Below are 21037 nucleotides of genomic sequence, written 5' to 3' on the forward strand. Positions count from 1 at the left end.
GGTGTTTTGTTTTGTTTTGTTCTGTTTTGTTTTTTCTTTGCATATTTCCAGCACTGCACTGGTTACCTAGGCCTTTGTATGTAACAAGCAAGGTCGTGAAAATGATATGCAGTATTTTGCAAATCATCTATTGTCCAAAAATATTCCTTAGCAGGTTTCTTGCTCTGTTGAAGAAATTCCTGAGGCATGTGAGTATCTAACCAGACCTTGTCACGCTCTCAGAGGCTCTCAGCATCTGCCTGTTTCTGCACTGGTACGAGAAACATTACGTTCCTTTCATTGGAGCATTGAACACATTGTGGGAAGAACGGAGGCAGACATGTCTACATCAGGAGAAGGACCAGTGACCAGGTCCAGGACTAGGACCAGTGTCCCCAGAGACATCTTATTATTGTCACTGGGGATCTAGTCAATGGACTATGCAGGGTCATTCAGCTAACCCTAATGCAGATTACACAAGCAGGTAAGTGACTGCAGGCATCACTGTCTGTAATGGGAACACAGGTGTCTTTACTACGGACTTTAAAATTAGGTGAGAGAAAGCCAACCGTGGCTTTTGGCAAACCTGGGCAAAAGGCCACTAAGATGAGAAAGGGACTGGAGCACATGATGTACAAAGAGAGTCTGAGAGAGCTCTGATCATTTTTGCTGGAGAAGAGCAGGCTCAGGGGGTGTCTTGTTAAAGTGTATAAATATCTGATTGAAGATAGGTGGGGTAAAGAAGATAAGCCAGACTCTTCTCTCTGGAAACCAGTGATAGGAAGAGACACAATGGGCACATATTTAAATACGGGAAATTAGAATGAAAGAAATGGTGGTGAAACACTGGAACAGGTTGCCCAGAGAGGTTGTGGAGTCTCTGTCCTTGGACAAAGTCAAAAGCCAAGAGGACATGGGTCTGAGTAACCTGCTCTAGGTGACTCTGCTTTGAGCAGGATAGTTGGACAAATGATCTTTAGAGGTGCCTTCCAACCCCAACCCTTCTGTGATTCTGTGACTAGATTAGGCTTGACCTGAGGTCTGGAGAGTTCCATCAATGAAAGGGCTGGCAATAGTGTAAGGTGCTTTCCAAAGGACTTCCCCTGTGTTGGCAACTTATGAGTCTATCTGTAGTGCTGCAGTGCTTGGAAGGATTTGGGGAGGGGAGAGGGGTCTGGGAAGCTACAGACCAATAGGCCTGATGTTCGTTGCAGGCAACTGGGTAGAAACTGCAGTAAACCCTACACTTAATGGCTGTATGGATACTGTATGTATTTTATGAATACATCAATGTGTCTTCTGTAAGGGAAGGTCAGCCACCATCGAGCACAGGGACAAGGGGGAACTCTGTCATAAAATGAGGGATACCTGAATTTGTCAAAGTCATTTAATGAAGTATCCGACATAAGAGGGAGTATTCCCAAATTAACAAGTAAATTAATTGCTTAAGAGAGTGTGTATTCAAAGCAACATTCAGAACTGAAGTCTAGGGTGGGAGGAGGTAGCTCTATGAAGCTCTCAGCTCAGTTCTCGTGGCAGCCACCCAAGCAGCATGAGCACTGGGAATTCATAGCAAAAGAGTAGAAAACAAGACAGCAACCAGTTTCCTGCTGTAGTATAAAGCTTAATGTGTAGTGATAACAATTTTTTTTCTTTTTTTTTCCTGATTAATTTCTAATTAGATGGGTTCTTCACAGCACAGCTGTATAATGCTTATCAGCCACTGCATTAGCTGAACATATGATGTCACATCCTCCTTGATCTGCTTGTTTTCTCCAACGGTTCAGACTCCATTTTTCACCATTTCCTTTCAGAAAAAGGAAGCACCAGATCATGTAGTTATAGGCAAGCTCAGAGATGCTAATCTCTCGAAAATCTTGTCCAGCTGAGCAGTGACTTCTGTGGTATCTTGAAAGCAGGGGCAGGTAAGTAGTATTTGCAGTTTCTGTGCAATGGCACTTGCGATTTCAGAGGAAGGTAGAGTGCCAGATTTCCTGGTTTTGTTTTGTGAAATAAATGTATTGGCTAATGCAGCGTCTAAAATGTCCTCTTATCCGTTACAAAAGCAGAAGCTTCCTTCTAAATACATAGAAGTGCGACTGTAGTAGAAGTTTCACCTCTCACTAAAAATATGCATGTAACCTTGAAGCTTGCTCACAGTTGGATTAGAGCTGCACGTTTTCCTGTCTTCTCTACAGCAAAGGCTCTGGTCCCCTCAAGCCTGTACCTGCTTTCGTTTCTACAGTTTACCAAGCTAAAAATAATTTACAGGATTCAACCAGCTGTGGTGTGGAGGGAGGGGGAAATAGGTATGTAAAAAGTAAAGTGGTTTTTTTTTGCTGCCTGTAACACTTGCAGCACATGCTGGCATTTATCTGCAGGAGAAGAAACGGTTCTGGGAATCCAGAGCTGATTTGTGTATTGGCTGCCTCCTCTGTCCCCCAAGCCCCAGTGCCTACCGGAGAGCAGCGCTCCATAATGTTGCATTTGAAAACCTTCCAGTGCAGAAGTCAAATAATTTTCTGATTAGGCAGAGTTTAGTATGTGACCCAAACACAGTAACCAGGGCTGAATGACAAATGGGATTGTGTCAGCTGGGTTTTCTGTCCTGTTCCCTGTCTGTTTGGTTACAATTGTTTAATTAAAGTTTTTATTGTTTCCTGAAGCTCTCTGTCTGGAGCATAGGGATTTGAATCTGGAGATAGAGCAGAGGGAAGCAGGAGAAATCATAGAATCATTTAGGTTGGAAAGGACCTTTAAGATCATCGGGTCCAACCATAAACCTAATACTGCCAAGTCTACCACTAAACCATGTCCCTAAGTGTCACATCTACATGTCTTTACCTCTAGGGATGGTGACTCAAGCACTTCCTTAGCAGCCTGTTCCAATGCTTGACAACCCTTTTGGTGAAGAAATTTTTCCTAACATCTAATCTAAACCTCCCTTGGTGCAACTCAAGGTCATTTCCTCTTGTCCTAAATGCCACAATCCTACTCGCTGCTTCTTCATGTGCTTTTGTGCATCGACCTTTGGGGGACCAGTGGTCATCCCTGGAGCTGCTAGTTCTGTTCTCCTTTACTCTAAGGAGAGGCAAGGACAGAAATGATGCTGCTGCTGTTGAGAATGCAGCTAGAATGACTTCTCTTTTTGTTGCTGCCTTGTTAATAATCTCTTCCTCTCCATCCCTCCCTTTTTCAGGAGGAAGAGAGGAAGTAAGGGTAGGGTGGAAGGGGAGATTGCATATCCATCCCCAGCTGATTCCATTGGCAGAGCTGAGCAGGTCACAGCCAGTAGGGCCTTTGCATCCTGGGTTGGTGACATTTGGGTTAGCCAGCACCATCTACCAAAGGAGGTTGAAGTGAGGACTTGACAGGGGAGCAGGGTTGGGAAACAGCCTTGAAATTCTCTTTACCTAGGCAGTTCTTGTCTTTATCATCTGCATCTGCCTTTAAAGCTGCCTTGTATCAATTCCCCTCCCACTATCCATCCATTCTGCTATGCTACAGTGCCCTGAAAAGTAAGCCAGGCTCTCTGTAGGTGTGAGTGATTGATTTTGAAAGGCAACAACTGCTGGGTCAACAGACTGGAAGACTGAGGCCTCTTGGTAGGAACTGATGACAGCACTGAGGTTTTAGTATTGTGTTTGGTATGGGGTAAGGACAGGTTGTATATCAAGAGAAAAAAACTGTCATGAGAAAAAGCTCTTGTCAGGGCAGTAGTTCCACACAATGTCTGCTGACAGAGCTCCAGAAATATTTATAAGGAGCATTCCTATTTGCTCATCCTAGGGTTTTTTGCACATGCCTCATGTCCAGAATGACCTGAATGTCTAAAAGATGATAGATAAGGTTTATAATGCTGTTCCCAGCATTTGTTGTCCACCACCATGAAGGTATGCCATTTGTGTCAAATGCTGTATATCCTTCCAAATGGCAAGCACAACTTACATGGGCAATATACATGGGCAGAACTGAGGATCAGTCTTGGTTTTTGATATACAGAAAGGAGAGACTTGTCATTATTTTTTGCTTGAAAGAGAGGAATCCAAAGATGGGCAGTAGTTTCTGATGTGGGATCTGAAGGCCCTGTGACAATACAGAAAATCCAGGAGATTGTTTCAAAAATTACCAAAATGCCTAATTTATGCATGCTGCCCTGAGGTGAAGGAGAGTTCTGCTGCACCGTGGCACTGTCCCAAGGCTTGTGGTCTGCTGCCTTCCCTGTCAATGTCTTTTTCTTCTTTCTTCCCCTTCAGATCACCATGGTTGTTTTGGGAGAGCAGGCTCTGATGGGAGCAAGAATATCCAGGATGCCCAGCTGTCTGCTAAAACTGACCAGGGTGGTGCTGAGCCACAAGCTCAGGGCTATATTTATCCTCACCATTTCATCTGTGTTCTTTGCCTCTGTCATGTTCTACTGGAGAACTTGGAAGGATATTGGGGGCCCGCTTTACAGCTTGTCTACACAAAGCAATTGTGAACAGTCTTTGCCTTGCCTTATCTGTCCCGCTGCCAGTGGGCCTCCTTCTTCCCCAGGGGATGTGTTTTTTGTGGAGACCTCAGAGCGAACTAACCCAAGTTACCTGTTCATGTGCTCTGTGGAGTCAGCAGCCCGGACGCACCCTGGGACAAGGGTCGTGGTGCTCATGAAAGGTTTGGCAAACGGTAATGCCTCGTTACCCAGCCACTGGGGCTTCTCGCTGCTGAGCTGCTTCCCCAACGTGGAAGTCCGGCCCCTGGATTTGACAGAGCTTTTTTCTGGAACACCTCTGGCACAGTGGTACTTGCAGGCTCAGCAGCGCCGGGAGCCTTATTTCTTACCTGTCTTGTCTGACGCCTGCAGAATTGCCATCATGTGGAAATTTGGTGGCATCTACCTGGACACAGACTTCATCGTGCTCAAGAACTTAAAGAACCTCACCAATGCCCTTGGTATCCAGTCTCAGGGTGTACTGAACGGGGCCTTTCTGTCCTTTAAGCCTAAACACAAGTTCATGGAGCTTTGCATGAAGGACTTTGTGGAGAACTACAATGGTTGGATCTGGGCACACCAGGGCCCACATCTCCTAACGCGTGTCTTCAAGAAGTGGTGCTCCATCAGTAATATCCAGAACGCTATGAGCTGCAAAGGTGTGAGTGCTCTTTCCCCAGAATCCTTTTATCCTATTCAGTGGGAGCACTGGAATAAGTTATTTGAGGCAATCACCTCCTTGGAGCTTCACAAGCTCCTTAATAACACTTATGCAGTACACGTATGGAACAAGTTGAGCCATGGGACAAGGCTAGTGGTCACGTCTCAGGCTTTGCTGGCTCAGCTGTATTCCCAGTTCTGCCCTGCCACATTTGTGAAGATGAAGGACTCTGATGAGCAGTCAAGGCCTGCCACATAACCTGTAGGCTCTTGGCTGCTGGGAAGCTCTCCAACCTGAAGGAAAGTGAGTGCCTTTCGCCTTCCACAGAGTTGGTTTCTAGCCCGTAGAGCAGGAATTCTGTGTGACAGCTCAGTGATTTTGTACCATTTCTTATATCTGTCTCGCATCTTATGTGCTTCAAATATACACTAGAACCTGAATTCGGACTCTCTTGTTGTCCTTCAGTAACCCTTGATGCTACAGGGAAGGGTGAACTTGTTCATCAGTGCCTACCAGTTGCTCATCTACTGCTGTTCTCTGAATTGTTCCTCCTGTGTATCAGGCCCAAAAAGCCTCTTGTGGAGTTTAAACAGCTGTAGGAACCCTTGGTTTGCTCTCTCTAATGTTTTTAACTATGTAAATAAATGCCAGCCAGTGCTATAGGACACGGTTTACTGGAGCTTAGGACCAAATTCCCTGTGTGTTAAAGATTCTTACAGCTGGTGAAGTATATGGAGAGTATATGAAAATTGCTTTAAGAAACGGAAAACATTTTGAATCCCTACATGGCTCAGTGTAAAGTTTTTCTTGCTTTCCAAATGTACTTTATTTCAAAAGATCTTTTATAGTGTTTTACATTCCACAGAAATAGACCAACTCTTCTGGTCCTCTTCAATAAAACAAATAGAAAAAAGCAGTTCTTTTACCAGTGTGAGTAAAGACTCTTGTTTTGTTGAAGAAATTCTTGTGGAATGTGCGTATCTAACCAGACCTTGTCACGCTCTCAGAGGCTCTCAGCATCTGCCTGTTTCTGCACTGGTACGAGAAACACTACGTTCCTTTCATTGGAGCATTGAACACATTGTGGGAAGAACGGAGGCAGACATGTCTACATCAGGAGAAGGACCAGTGACCAGGTCCAGGACTAGGACCAGTGTCCCCAGAGACATCTTATTATTGTCACTGGGGATCTAGTCAATGGACTATGCAGGGTCATTCAGCTAACCCTAATGCAGATTACACAAGCAGGTAAGTGACTGCAGGCATCACTGTCTGTAATGGGAACACAGGTGTCTTTACTACAGACTTTAAAATTAGGTGAGAGAAAGCCAACCGTGGCTTCTGGCAAACTGGTGTGGAGCCAGTGAAGTGGTAGACCTGCTGTCGATCTGACGACCATTCGCTCATCTGTATGTGTTTCTTGTGTGTCCAGGGCACTGTAATTGTAAAAATGCATTTGAAATTACCTCTTATGAAATGAGGAGAGGAGAAAAAAACCTCATACTGTGGTTCTGCTTGTGTCAAATCAAAGTTCCTGTCTGGAAGGCAAAGTGTAAGCAATGTGTAGTTATTGCTCTTTCAGGTATGCAGTAGCTAACAAATAAGAGAAATATGTGCATCAATTTTAATATGGCCTTTTCCTAAACTTCATTATTTGCTGAAAAGTACTGTTATGCACATAGGAAGGCTGATGTAAGTTTGATGAGCCTTTAATATGAGCAGCAGTATGTTTTAACATTTGTCAGACACTGAGCCATGGCACACTATTGATTAAACACTCCATTACAGACCAAAAGCGAGTCACTAATTTTTACTCAAAATGAGTTGTATGGAACAGCACATCAACTTACTCCGCCACCCGGTTTTCTGTGTGTGTGTGTGTCTGTCCATCCGTGTCCCCCCCAAAGAAATATTGCCCGATCACTCCAATACTAGTCTTCGCTACTGGTGCTGAGGAGTACTGGATATGCTGTTCCAATGTGGCGCCCATGGCGGCAAACAACCATCTGTAGCTCATATTCCTCTATCTTCACTGTTTCACGTGTGACTCTTTCTTCAGCCAGCAGGAAAATGACGGTGTAAAGGGCAAATTCAAACTCTGGGCTGACACCAATAAAGGTGCTTCCAATTGGCTTGACCGAGCCCTTCCAGCTGAATTGGATGCTTAAAACTTGGTCATCTTTGTCAGGCTGAAAGCATAAACAAAACAACAGAATAATCTCCAACACAGCTGTGACCAGACAGATGTAATTTCTGACTCCAGATTTTTGAGAGCATTGCAAGATTCAGTCATTCTTGCTGTGACAGGGTGCTATAGCTGGAGCAGGGCCTTTTCTCTGTCTTTTGGAGTATACGTGATCATTTATCTCAATTAAGCTTCAGCAGTCTTACGATTCTGTAAACACCAGCACTAATTTTTTCAATAATTTTTGCAAAAAAAAGAAGCTGGATTTGAGGGCATGATATTATTTCTTTTGCTTATATACACCTGAGAAAATTAGATACAAATCAATTGAGCCTATGATTGCATCATTGTGCCTTGATTCATTACCACAGCTTTTATCTCTGGATCTATTTGTCTTATTTGCTTGTTCTTACCCTGGTTTTGTTCTTCCGAGTGACATATCCCTTGTAGTCAATTTGGTTGTGCTTTTCCTGACGGTAAAATTGCACCCAGTTGTGCAAACCTAAGATCTGTTTACCACGCCTTGTTTCTCCAACAAAAACATGTTCAAAACCACAAGAATCAGGTCTGTAATAAACCAAAGAATAGTAGATGGGTTTTTTATGTGTTTAAGTAGTTCAAATTAGCAGAGGTAAAAGGCAAGAAGATACACAACCTTGCTTAGGTTGATTTGTGATCAGTTCTTAAAATTCGTCTGGATTTGTTGCATTTTCTTTCTTTCTTTGCACAAAACTTGCAATGAAATCTAGCCACAAAGTCTAAATTTGTATTTGGTGATGAAGGTTGCTAGTAAATGCCACAGATGCATCACTGTTGCTTATCCAGATTTTAGCGAAGCTTCTGACACTGCCTCAACAGATTTATAGACAAACTCACAAAGTACAGATTAGAAAAGTGGATGATGTGGTGGGCTGAGAAGTGGATGAATGTCTGTGGTTGAAGGCCTCTGACTAGGGACACAAAGTGCAGATGGAGGCAACTCACTGGCAGCATACCCCAAGGGTCAATACTGTTAGTGTCTGAGCAGTAAGTCTTTAAATATGATCTGTGTGGGAGCTGTGAACACCTGATTTATGCCATATTCTGAGGCTGTCTTCCAGTTCTGTGTGTAAAAAATGGCACTCGGGCTTACATCTACCTAAATCAAAATAGTGTAGAGATTATCAGCAGCCATATCGATCAAACATACCTGTCTCCTTCTTTCCTGGCATAGAGCTGGAACCAGATGTCATAGAGCTGATATTTGAAATCTGCAAGATTTGGCTTTGCGAGGTTTTTTTTAAGCAGATATTCATGAGCTAGCTGAAGAATAGAAAACCAAGATATATACACAGTTTACATTTTAATTCAGTGTTTTCAGTGGCTAAAAAAGATCTGTGTTACTCACTTTCATGACTTCTGTCTCTAAGATAGCATCAAGAAAGCAATTGTTTTCAACTATTTCTTCTGGAGTCACTACTTCTGCTACACCAGTTGATGTCTCATAGTTGTCCAATAAGGAAATAAAGGCTGCAGAAAAAGAGAAGCTTTCAGCATGCTCACCCTGATGAACAGGCCATATGCCTAATCATACCTGTGATCCAGACATTAGAGAGTGCCATCATAAATAGATGCTATATAATATGCTTTGAAATCCCTGAAAGCAAGACATTCTTTTATATGTCAGTTTTTATTCTCAGGTACACTGTTTGGGTGTAGGTCTAGAGGTGACTGAAGGCCAGACCACTGCTGTACTTCTTTTAAACTGCTTGCTACTGAGCTTCCTTATGGAACAAAGTGCTGAAGCAATAATGACCTACCAAAACAAATAATATCTGATCATCAGAATTACATAGGCTTTTGAACTTCAGCTATGCTGGCAGAAGGCTTTGTGGGCATTACTTCAATAGAGCAATAACACAGCAAAAACCTACATGATATGGCTTGAGCATGTGGCCACTGAGTGGATGGGTTCATTTTCTCCTTTGTACCCCTTTTGCCATTTGCTCCTTCCCATCACTTCATCTACCTGTGCTCTGACACTCAGTGGACTCTGGGGACGGATTCAGCACACCAGGCTGATAGAAAAATGCTTGAGGTCAAAAACCTAAGTTGTTTCCTGCCAGGTTAGTGAGCTGAAGGGACCCAGCGTAGGGTTCAGTGAGTACCAGAGCTGCCCTCATTAGACACAAGATTGTGTGGCTTGGAGTGGGGGAGAACAGAGACAAACAGTGCCCCCCATTATGCTGGCTGTTCAATCAGCTTAATGGGAAGGAAATATACATTCGTAGACATGCTTGAAGTTTAGCCCCCAACAGAAATGAAGGAAGTAGCCCTCTGAAAGGGCTAGAAACTGTGAGCAAAGGAGGACAGATGACTGGCCTCTTTTTTGATACATGGAGTAACATCAAAGCAATGACAAGAGCCTCATCCATTCCACTTTGTGGTGGAAGAGCCACAGAGAAATTCAGATTTTAGCTAAGACACAAAAGGATGTTCTTGCTGAGGCTACAGGTAACCTCCATGCAAATGTTGTGGAAACTGCCTTCAAATGACATGCAGCCTGATGATCCTCGACCTCCATCCATATTATAGATGAAGTTACACTCTAGGCAAACACATAAACACCAACACATATTCTTCATGTAATTTCGCAACAAAAGAATGGGTCTCACTTGCAAAAGTTTTTATGCTCTTCAGGCGCTCTTCATTTACGCTGTGAAACAAACGTCTGCTTGCACTGTCCTGGACAGCACTGTCGCCTTGCTGTGCAGCACCTGCTTTGCCCTAGGAGAAACACCAGAGTAAGATAATGAAAGAAGTAAGATGTCCTTAGAGGAGACAGTGCCTGCCTTTGTAATAAGCAAAACAAAACCCATAATGCTATCAGGTTATTTGTTAGGAATGGCCTTCCTATGAAACAAGAGAAGACATTATAGAAGAACTGCTAGCATAAATAAAAAAAGATGTAATCTCTGACACTGTAAGAGTCTGAGATTTCTTTGTTAACTCATTTTCAGAGATTATTGTGATGACCCATGTGGTAGCTCAGTTCTGACCAGTAACTAGCTGTGCTACTATGCTATATACATCACAAATTATGAAGAGAAGTAATGTAGAGCCAAGGCTCCCTCTCACCACAAATAAATAGAAAGGAGATTTGAGCACCTTCCTTCTCTGTTCATTTGTATCCCACAGACCCACTGCACATAGTTTATGAGGCCATGCAGTGCGGCAGAGGGCTTGTTTCTTTCCTCAGTCTTTACTCCCCAAGCTAGCCAGTCTAATTCTCCTCTTCTCCATGATAATGTTTAAGCAATCCAGCTCCTGAGCAGGCTCCCTCAGGCTCAGCCTTTGTTTTCTAACTTCATGACCACAGTCCCAGCCATCACACCCATGCCTTAGAGATGTGAGATAGTTCTGTGCAGCTCCATCAGCTTTGGACTGGTGCATCCCGGTGCTCTGAAATTTTCAAATACTTCTAGTTGGCCAGGTTTAAGCGCATTTTAATCAATGTTACCAATAAGCACATCTAAAATGGAAAGGAGGCTTTCCTGGCAGTTTTCAAATTTCTGTTCCAAAAAGGACATTCTCAAGAAAAGAAGAGAAAAAGTAAGTAGCAGTTTGTTAACATGGGCAAGAGGTAACTAGAGCCTTGTTCTGAGAAATGGAGAAACCATATGGGAGAAGTTTTTCCCACACACATGTTGGCCTGAGGTAGGTGCCCCCTTTTCAAGTTATCAGCAACAGAAAATTATATCTTATAATATGAAGCAACATTAGAATAAAGTGTTTGAGCACTGGTGTGAGTACAAAATTGGATACTGAACAGTCAGTGGCCTGCTGCACTTTGTGACCAAAACACATGGCCATGTTTGCACTCCACTGAGTGGACAAGGATTGAAACGGCTGCTCATCAAATGTGATACCCACTCCTCCCTCAGTTTCCTGGGACTGGTAGCAGCAAACTTGAAAACCTCCTCTCCCACACCTCTGCTACTCCATATTCTCCAGAAGACACACAGGAGTTCCTCAAATTCCTTCCTTATTCCCCCAAGAATGACTTGGGACCTATCTCCCCTTCTCCCTCACTGCAAGTCACCCAGACAATCCACACAAGAAGTCACACGCACAGAGAAACATCCAGGGTGGAGGGGACCCCAGGACATCTCTAGTCCTCAAAGTATGGTCAACACTGAATTCAGACCATATTGCTCAGGGTGTCATCTTGATGGGTCTTGAAAACCTGCAGAGGTGGAGATTTCACAGCTTCTCTGGGCAGCCTGTTCTGGTTGCATTTGTCCTTGTTGAATTTCATGATGTTCCTTCCTTAGCCTATTCCTCCAGCCTGCCTAGGTCCAGATGAAGAGAAGCCCTGTGCTTGAGCATACCAACCTCATCACCACAGTTTGCTGTCATCTGTAAGATTGGAAAGGTTGCACTCCATCTCCTCCTACAGGCCTCTGATAAATATATTATGTTTTAGGACCCAAGACAGACACCTGACAGACTCCACTTGTAACAAGTGTCCAGGTAGTGTGGACCATTAATGTGTTCTTTGTACTATTCCCTCTCCTAAGCGATTCTTCATCATTAAGATAAGTGTAAATGACAAAGCATAGGTGACTGTTTTAGCAAAAGGCAGTTTTCTGGACACCTTTTCCTACAGTACTATAATGCCCTTAATCCTCTTGTGACTTAGCAACTGGTTACCTGCAAATCAATTGTGTAGTCTCTCCCAGGCATAAGGCGGTTAACATCCATATCCCACATCTTGTTGAAAAGTTTAGAAAGTTCATGATTTAAGGCTTTCCTGTCAATAAATCCAGAGAAACACACATGTTAAAAAAGACAAATGCTATTATTTCTGCAAGACATTTCTACAGTCTTCTATGTTACTCTATGTTCTGGATACTAGCTTGTCATCAGGAGAGCTTTCTCTTCTCCCCACACCTTCCTGTCAGTGCTGCTCTAAAAACTATAGATCTTACAGTTCACGTTCATATATAAAGAATGCAGGTAACCTGTAAGGAAACTTGAGCCTTCCCTCAGGATATTTTAGAGTATATTTTAACAAATTTCTTGTTAATAAGCCTTCCTGTGGTGTTCCATGCACTGAAATACAAATGAAGATGGTGGTGTTTCATTCAGGAGGATTCTGTGCATAAACCAGAGGCAAGCAGGAGATCATGGTGCAGCAACACTACACACAAAAAAAAAAAAAAAAACAAAAAACAAAAAACAAAACAGGAAGCAAAGAATTTTCTCTATGAAGTTTTTCTAGCAGTGCTCTTACATACACTCTTCCTACCTTTTTTCCTGCAAGACTCCATACTAGAGATGTTTTCCTTTGCCCATACACATGGTTCTCCTAGCATAAAGTTAGAATGATGAAAGATGACCAAGACTCTAAACATAGGGTCTGCATACAATAAAATTCTCTCATTCACTGATCTCTGATGCACATACAAACCTACCCAGGCTGGTCCTTTCCTCATTTTAATGGAATTTTGTCCTACATAATAGTGCATGGTTTTTAGAAGTCTATCCATGCCTCTATCAATAAGATCTAGGAACGGTTGTTATTGTGATGAACTGGCCAAAGGTGACTCCTTTGGCCAGTTTCAAGGTCATTGTGTCCACACTAGCACATATGATCAAGACAAAGAACAGAGTGGAGAAGTAAGAGAAGTGGATTAATCTTTAAATGACTGACAGCTGAATTAATCAGTTACAAACCAGCACGTGTGTCAAAACCCAGAAAAGAACTGCTTGGTAATTTTGAATTTCTTATCCAAAGCAGATATTCTTAAGAAAAGAAAAAAGTGTAAAAAGTTGTCAGAAACTGGCATTTAATTCAAATAGCCATTTAGACAACATGCCATGATTTTAACAGCTGGCTCTTCCACACCTTCAAGCCCAACTTTGAACCTCCTAACTGATTACTGTTCTGTCTTCTCGTTCTATTCTGGCCAGAATGGAGATGTTCGCTGCACCCTCCTGCCAGTGGCAAATTACATGTTCTTTAACAGAAAAAGCAAACAAATATTGTGTGAGGGCACAGAGAATCTTCTGATGTGGCAACCTTGAGGTGAGGCAGCTTGAGCAACAGGAAGAAAAAAAAGTGAGCCAGGCGGGAAACCTGCCCCATTGTTCACAGGAAGCGAATAGAAGTCACAGCAGAAAACAGGGCATTAATTGAGTGGTTGGAGAATAGTCTAGAAGCAGTACAGCAAGATTTTATGTGCCTTCTCCTGTCCCAGACTGCGCTTCATGGCCAGCTCAGAAACTGCTGGTCTAAGCTCCATATTGAAAGAAACAGAAAGCAGCAAGCTGTGCCTGGAGAACTGACACTTTTTTTTTTCTTCACATTATAGAGCAACCGTTTTTCTCCAGATTTGTCTGTCTAAGTGTGAGACGGAACTCATAGAGCCTAAGTTTAAAATCCTGAAAATCATAAGCAATCTGTGCCTAACTCCTTGAGAGCTTGTTGCCCAAAGAAATTAATATCTCTGGGTTGAGAGCCAAAAGCGGTCAGTTTACATGAATGCATCAAAGGATAAGCTACAGCAGCTGGGGAGCATAAAGAACATACATGATATTCATATTATACACAGCATTATTCAGAGTGGGGAAAGCAACCTCCTACAGAAGGGCAGGGCAGACAACCGTAACTACTTCAGCTGCCACACCTCAGTCTGCCTGCAACTGGGAATCCGAGCCATCGTGCACCTCGGCTATGCTTGGGCTCTGTGCTACTTTGAGATCGTTGTTGATGGGAAATCTACAAGATTGCTTGAATTTTGAACTGGTTTTGAATCAGTGTCAATACTTGAAAGAATGAAAAGAACTGAAATTCTAGTACATGGGAGCCAGAGGATATGTTTGTTGCTAGAGTTAAACACGAATATGAAGGAAGATTTTTTTTTTTTGCTTGGAAGAAGTACTTGCATGGAGTGGAGCAGAAGGTGGCTATCACGGAGGAGCTATATTCACCCCTTACCCAAACCCCAGGCTCTGCTTACACAGCAGACGTGTGGCTTGTGGCATCTCATTATTGATACTGGCTGTGCAGCCCAAACAAGGCACCTGCTCAACTTCATCGGGAGTTAGCCTCACGGCATATCACAGAAGCCACCACCACCAGCATTTTTATTTATTTTTCAGCCATACCTCCACATTCTTTCCAGAGTCTTCATAAGAGCAATTCCTTCTCAAAAGAGCTTGTAAACCAACACTAAACAGAAAATTGTTCATCTCACCAGCTCAGCTGAAGTCCCAAGAAACAGGATTGGCGAGTTCATAGAACAGTACAGGAGAAGTTTTTCAAACTTAAAAGTCTACATTCATGTTACCTTAGACTGGCCTAATTTTACTGGATCACTTTTCTCCTGGGTTCTGGACCCTCCTGCTGTCTACTCCTCTGCAACAGCTTATCCCATCTGTTTGAGTACCGCCATATTATGTTTAATATATTTTTTACTTTGGAAGTAACTACCAGTGGCAGATAGGCATCTGCTATCTGTTGAACATCCAAGGTATGTGAAATATTAGGGGGGATGTCAGGTGGTTTTAAAAATATTTTGTTCCATATATATAGTATTTTATATACATATATTTTAGTATGCATGTATTTTGGTAAAAGTCCCCTATACAGGAAATCTGTCATCCCTTCAGTACCTACTGCTTGTTCTCGTCTGCTTTTGGCAGGTTTGTCCTGTGTTTATAAAGTACTGTAGGGCTCTGTTTAGCCTTCTTCCTCTAGAAATGTTATGGAATATTGCATGAGCTCATGGAGACAAGTTCAAGGTGTCTACTCAGGAGAGGGTTACAGCAAGAATACCTACAGATTTCAGTCCTCATATTTATTTAATAAATACAGTTCTATTAAATGTATTCCTGCATTCAGAAAATGTGTCCCAAAACTCTAAAGTCACTTAATTTTATAAAAGAAAAGCCTTTTCACTCCTTGTTCTCTGCTGGGTGCTACCACAATATCATCATGGATTTTTCATCTCCTTTTTGTTGTCCCTTCAGTTTCCAAACAGAGCAGAGCACCCGTACACACTGCAACTGAAGCTTTGAATAAACAAAAATATATCCCTGCCAAAGCAAAGAACTCGTTTACCAACTCACATAGTCATCTTGTAAAAACTCTTTCTGGACAGTATTTCTTTAAAAAAAGGTCCATAAACTTAGGTTATACATATGAGGTGAGACAACTTCAAAGAGAAGAAGCTCAACGCCTTCATGCAAATCCATGACACACAGCATTTAGATTAGGTTTTTCCTGAAAAAGTGTATTGTGTATTTACTCTCTGGTTTTCAATACGATTGTATGTATTGACTCAGAACAGGGATTTTTTTATCATTAATTCTCAATACCCTTCCCATGGTGAAATCTCTCAGTTATTAGATTTGTGCTTTTGCATAGAATAAATTATTTCTGTGCAAGAAGCCTGGCCAGTTGGATCTTGTCCAGTTGGAGTCTTGCTTGGGTGTGCTTATGTGTGCTAAGCCCCACCCCAATAACAAGAGCACTTAGTCTGCACTTGTAAGAACTAAGAAAGCTTTTTGGGGAGGCTCTCTGCAATAGTAACTAATGCACCAGCAGTGCAGTTAGAGCAAAAGAATCTAACATCTCAATTTTATTATAGCTTTCAAGTGAAACATTGACATGGTGTGCCTGTTTCTTCCAAGTGATTTTCTTGTATGGAACCTTCATTCTATCTGAAACAATGCCCCAAGTAGAAGTCTTTTATTGCTATAAATCAGAAATGACTCAAGACATGAAGAGAATTAAAGGGTCAGTGGTGAATCATGTGAGCAAGTCAACACTGTCAAATCAAGAAAAACATGTATTGCAAATGGATCACAGAGCCCTGCAAAAAAGGTTTGATTAAATGTCTTCTCTAAAGCAAATTTACCTTCAGAGATCTGCTGAACAACATTCAATTTTTAAAAGCCTTTAATCTTGGCATAGAGAAGAAAAGCATTTGGAAAGCCTAATGAGCAGCCATTTACAAGAAGTGTCCAAGCATTTAAAAAAAATGGTTCAAATGTTGTGAAGTACATGCACCAGCTTATATGGTTAATGGAATATACAAGCAGTTCTCTCGATTTTCCTCTTATGCCAGTGTGTATGTCTTTTACTTGAGTCCAGTGATGTTTTCCTTAGTTTAAAGCTGGTATTTGAAATACCAAAGGATAAATAAGGCAGGTTTAGTAGGTTGAAAGGAAAATGCACTCTCAAGGGACAAACATAAGAGTGGGCAAACACTCCATCAGGGTCCTAGGTGGACAGGTGATATTTGGTGAACTGATTCTACATTATCAGCTATGTTTAAGCAAAATCTGATCTTAGCATTACCTTATTTTAGCTAAAACACCTTACAATTCAGTTGTTGCACCAACTTTTTAAACTGAGTTGAGTCAGTAAAACACACAGAATAGAAACAGGAAGCAGGGTCATTGCAGTGCTGCATTTCACATAACTCCCTTTTACACGTCTCCCAGATGAATATATCCCATCCTCACTGCCCTTCTGCTAGAGAAGAATTAGTATGATTTCCTCTTACCCACTAGCCATGCCAGGCAGAAGTTTTCTCTTAGCAAATACACTGAGCAGGGATAAGGCAACCTGAAGCTCAGAAATCCTTCTGGTAGTCCAAGGCACGGAGCTGTCTCCCTCTGCCACTCGCCCGCTGAGGACTGTCACTCAGACTGACAGGAGGTGCCAAAGCCCACAAGAAGACGTGGAACGTAAGGACAGCACCGTGTCTCACGCCTCTCTCAGCACGGGCACACTCAGACCAGGAAGTCTGAGCCACCTCTATCTGGTTCCTGCTTCTCCTGATCGCCCCAGACAGCCAGCGTGGCAGGGAATACGGAAAGCACCGCCGCCTTCTCCCACCTGGCCTTTCAGATACAATCTTGAGATCCGTGTATGAACTTCAGACACGAGCCGTGACATTGCATCTGGAGTCACGCTGGATTATTTGCTAACAGATTTTAGATCCCTACATGAATCTTGGGCCCAGAAATGAGCACTTCAAGTCTGAAAGCCTTGACTGAGATGGACAGGCCATAGTAGCCTTGATGTTCTATATATGGCTGTTATTTGACAGTAGAAGGGAAGATGATAAATGGGAGATCAAAAAAATTATAGGTGGGAAAGAAAAAACCAACAACATACACATCTCTATTTACAGCTGAAATTGCTAGTTGTGACCTTGTAAATATTAGAAGGCATTATAATCAGGAAATGTTTTACAAAGGCAGCACTTCTCATGCATCTCTGGAAGCAAGTGGTGGTGGGTACTGGTACGCACAGGTACCCATTCCAGTGGCTGTCCTGGAAAGCATGCATTCGTTATGTGACTAAATTAACCTTCAGGTGGTTTAAAGTTTATTTTTGTGTGATTGATACTTTTAAAATTTTCTTCTTCATAATAATTAATTCCTGAAAAACATAGCTTTAGGTTTAAGCTGTATATATATATACACAAAAGCCAAAATGGTCTTATGTTAAGCTACCAGTTATACAAATAGCTCTGCACCTCTGGTCCACGTATCCCGTTAAGGAATCATATTAGAGCTAAACAAAGCTCCTGGTAATGAAGATACCTGACACATGGAATTGCATAGGGGACAAGACATGCAACCAGCTCACTTAAAACACTTAGAAGCAAAGCTTCTTTCTGACACTGGTAAGGGAAATTAATGTATCTCAAAACTGAACACCCTTAACTTTCACAGAAATTTTCTTTACCCCTTTTTATTAGTATTTATTGTAGTTCTGGGTAAGCAAGATAAATGACAAAAAATACAGTGCCTGTGTTTATCAACTGAAGGCAGGAACTCTTTTTCTAGGCTTTCATTTAAAATACAAAAGCCAATGGGCATATTCTGTCTGTAAGAAAGTTGCAACTCCTTTCTTCACATTAGCAGAAAGAGCCCAGATAGGAATTTCCATTTACAAGCAGCAGCATCACTGGAGTCAGAAGATTTAAGTTAATCTTTGATAAGATTACAGGTCAGATCAAGCAGATTTAAGTTAATCTTTGGTAAAATTACAGGTCAGATCACTAACATCACTAGCAATTTCATAACCAAATCTGTACTTAAATCTGTTGTAAAACTTTTGTCCTAAGATTTAGATGATGAGCTAAGAAAAACTTGGTGTAAAAGGGTGTGTTTACCAACAGAAGCGAAGCACTGATCAAAGGCAAACGAGAGCAGCGCAGAATCTAGGTCGTTCCCAGGTCTAATGCAGGCAGTAAGAAAGTCCAGAAAGTGGCCTTGCTAGCGCTGTGGGTTGGCTTTCTCTACCGTAGAGATGAGGCAATGCTTTGTCAAACCCATTGCACAAGGCAGTGTACGTTTGCTTGTGCAGGAGCTGAGGTCAGGCTCCCCCTGCTCTCTATTCCTCTTTTCTGGCACAAGGGAATGGGGAGAGTATTTGGTGCGGTCTCACTCGCATGTGAACAGCATTTCCAAAGGAATGGAGTAATAGACTTGCGGAAGATGCTCCGCCTAGCAAAACTGCCACCTCAAGCATCAGATGTTGACCTTTCCCAAGGTCAAGCAAGGATCAAGGAAACCTTGTAAGACCTATTTTGAAAGTATATAGGCATCTCTATGTGTTTCAGGCCCAAGAATTTTGCTTTTCTAACCAAGATGGCCAATGGATAAGTGCTGGTTTGTCGCCTCTAGTCAGGTGCCTAAACTCCCCTGAAGAGGGAAAGGGCTCATTCAGAGTTAATTTAAACCACCTCTCTGGTGGATCTAGAGAGGGTGAGCGGGAACCCTATGCTTTACAGGCTTCCAGACCAATGCAGCCAGGGCTCACACATGCACGAAGGACACATTTGGGCTGGACAGGCCCACTTGGAGACTGGGTAAAAGCTGGAAGCTAGAACAAACACTGTGCAGATCTAGAGCAGGCTCAGTACTTTCCCCAGAGAAGGCGTGGATATAGGGAAGAAGAAAGTTTCTGAGACACTGAGTTTGCTGGATGTTCCCATAGGAGCTTTGGCTCTTGCTTCCAAGTCTCCACAAGCAGGCCAACACTGAAAAGCAGTGGAGACATGGCCTGGGCTGCTCAGCGAGAACCTAGCTGGCTCAGAGCTCACTGAGAGCAGGGAGCGGGGACTTTGATGTCTCCACCCTGCCTTTGGCATTAATTGGCAAGCTGGACCCTCACCTGACAGTCTCCCACCAAGCTCCACAGACCCTGTGCCCAGCTTGTCTTTTAGTTTTCTCTCCAGTTTCCTAAGCCTCAGCCTCTCAATCCTGGAGTCCTTTTCTCTAGCCAGTGGTGTTACGATCCCTCCTCTTACTCAGGAGCTTCTGGTGCAGCAGCTGTCCTCAAAGAGAAAAGTAAGAGGATTACACGGCCAGGCATGTTTTTGTCATAGGAATGCCAGGAACAAATAACTCCATTCCTGCTACTAAATGTCTTTACTTAGACTGTGCAGTGACATGACCTGCTTACCTTTAGGTTGGTCTGATAACCTCCCTTTATTTACCAATGCTAATCCCCAGGTTTAATAAGTAAACCATGGCTGATTTATGAATGTTCTCACAGCCAGACGGGCTGCCTGCACAGCCAGCAAACCCAGAGGCTGGGAGAAAGCAAGTGCTTGGGGACACAGGTGGCTCAGTACCCCTGTGTAAGCTGCGGGGCTAAGGGAGGAAATTTTTCATTGTTTTTTTTTTTTTAGTCTTCATATTAGGACTGTGAAGCATATGCCCTCCTTGATTTTCTAAGGAGAAACTGTCTAGGTCATGGCAGTCTGTTCACTGCACGTTAAGACATATTAATTAAAGAGCTTTGAAGCATTTCACGTTTAGCACAAAGACGCATTTGCTTATTAGTCATCAATTTGTACGCACCGATGTAAACCAAAATTTTAGGCGGTCTGGCTGAAACATCCTCTCTTGTTGCACAGCTCCGTTCTTGTGCTTTTCGGATAACCACTGCCCTTAACGAATCAGGCCGTCAGCCACCAGCGGCCCGGGTGAGGCGGAGCGGATTCCCGGGAGGGTTCACGAGTGGCCGCGCCGGGCCCCCAGGCACCTTTCTGCGCAGCGCGGGGCCGCGCAGGTGCCGGCTCCGAAGCGGCACAACCGGGGGAAGTTACGGCTGGAGAAGTTTGTTTGCTGTAATAATGAATTGTGGTGTTAACAAACCGAAGTTATCCTCTTCTTATCTCGTAAAGATAGCAGGGCTTCGATTGCTCGTTATAAAAGGAAGGCACTGTAATTTTATTACCCTCGCTCTCCCCCCACCGTCTTTTCTGCAGTTAATACGGGGCAAAAGGGCGTGACGTAAGCGGTACAACACACAAAGGGCAGGCTCGCGGAAGCGGTGGCGCTAATCACGGCCACGCTCGTCCCTCTTCCGCGTGGGCGGGGAGCGGCACGGAAGGAAAACGCGCAGGGGCGAGCGCTACACGCGTGACTTCAGGATCTTTTTTTTTTTCTTTTTTTTTTTTTTTTAATGCGTGATTCTCTCGGCTCCCGCTGCGGTTTGTGCAGGCACCGGGCGGGACCGCCCCGCCAGCCCGCCCGCGGGCACTCGCGCCCCGCCGCCATTTCGAGCAGCGCCGCCTCGGCCCGCCGCTACCCGGGGCCGCGGTTCCCCACAGCCACCGCCCCGGAGGGCACTAGCCAAAACAGGGCGGGCAGCGCCTCGCCCGCCCCGCTCCCTGCTCCCCCTCCCCGGAGCGGGGAGCGATCCCTGCCGCCCGCCCACCGG

The 21037-nt window shown here is 43.4% G+C and overlaps 2 protein-coding genes across 4 annotated transcripts in view; one reads left to right on the top strand and one right to left on the bottom strand.

Moving 5' to 3' along the window:
• The first annotated feature begins 214 nt into the window (after positions 1-214).
• LOC104358621 (NADH-cytochrome b5 reductase 3) overlaps positions 215-21037 on the top strand; it is a 43364-nt gene continuing 22541 nt past the window's right edge. The window contains exons 1-2 of the mRNA XM_032986038.2: positions 215-1904; positions 4236-5111. Of these exons, the coding sequence (XP_032841929.2) occupies positions 4242-5111 (870 nt within the window). The 5' untranslated portion in view covers positions 215-1904; positions 4236-4241. The remainder of the gene's footprint in view (positions 1905-4235; positions 5112-21037) is intronic.
• On the bottom strand, positions 6907-20586 carry LOC104369228 (poly(U)-specific endoribonuclease). 3 transcript variants are annotated; one of them, XM_042795349.1, is made up of 7 exons: positions 20173-20586; positions 11989-12088; positions 9951-10062; positions 8684-8805; positions 8486-8598; positions 7710-7863; positions 6907-7300 (listed from the first exon to the last, which is right to left on the bottom strand). In XM_042795349.1, the coding sequence occupies exons 2-7, from the start codon at positions 12046-12048 to the stop codon at positions 7043-7045; spliced, it is 819 nt and encodes a 272-aa protein (XP_042651283.1). In that variant the 5' UTR covers positions 12049-12088; positions 20173-20586; the 3' UTR covers positions 6907-7042. The 3 variants fall into 3 exon arrangements, with proteins under 3 accessions (XP_042651283.1, XP_042651284.1, XP_042651282.1); XM_042795350.1 differs by lacking the exon at positions 20173-20586 and adding an exon at positions 16854-17071 and having other exon boundaries at positions 11989-12083; XM_042795348.1 differs by lacking the exon at positions 20173-20586 and adding an exon at positions 16854-17071.

The sequence above is a fragment of the Tyto alba genome, unplaced genomic scaffold, assembly GCF_018691265.1.
Source record: "Tyto alba isolate M040663 unplaced genomic scaffold, T.alba_DEE_v4.0 Super-Scaffold_21, whole genome shotgun sequence".
NCBI classification, from domain to species: Eukaryota; Metazoa; Chordata; class Aves; order Strigiformes; family Tytonidae; genus Tyto; species Tyto alba.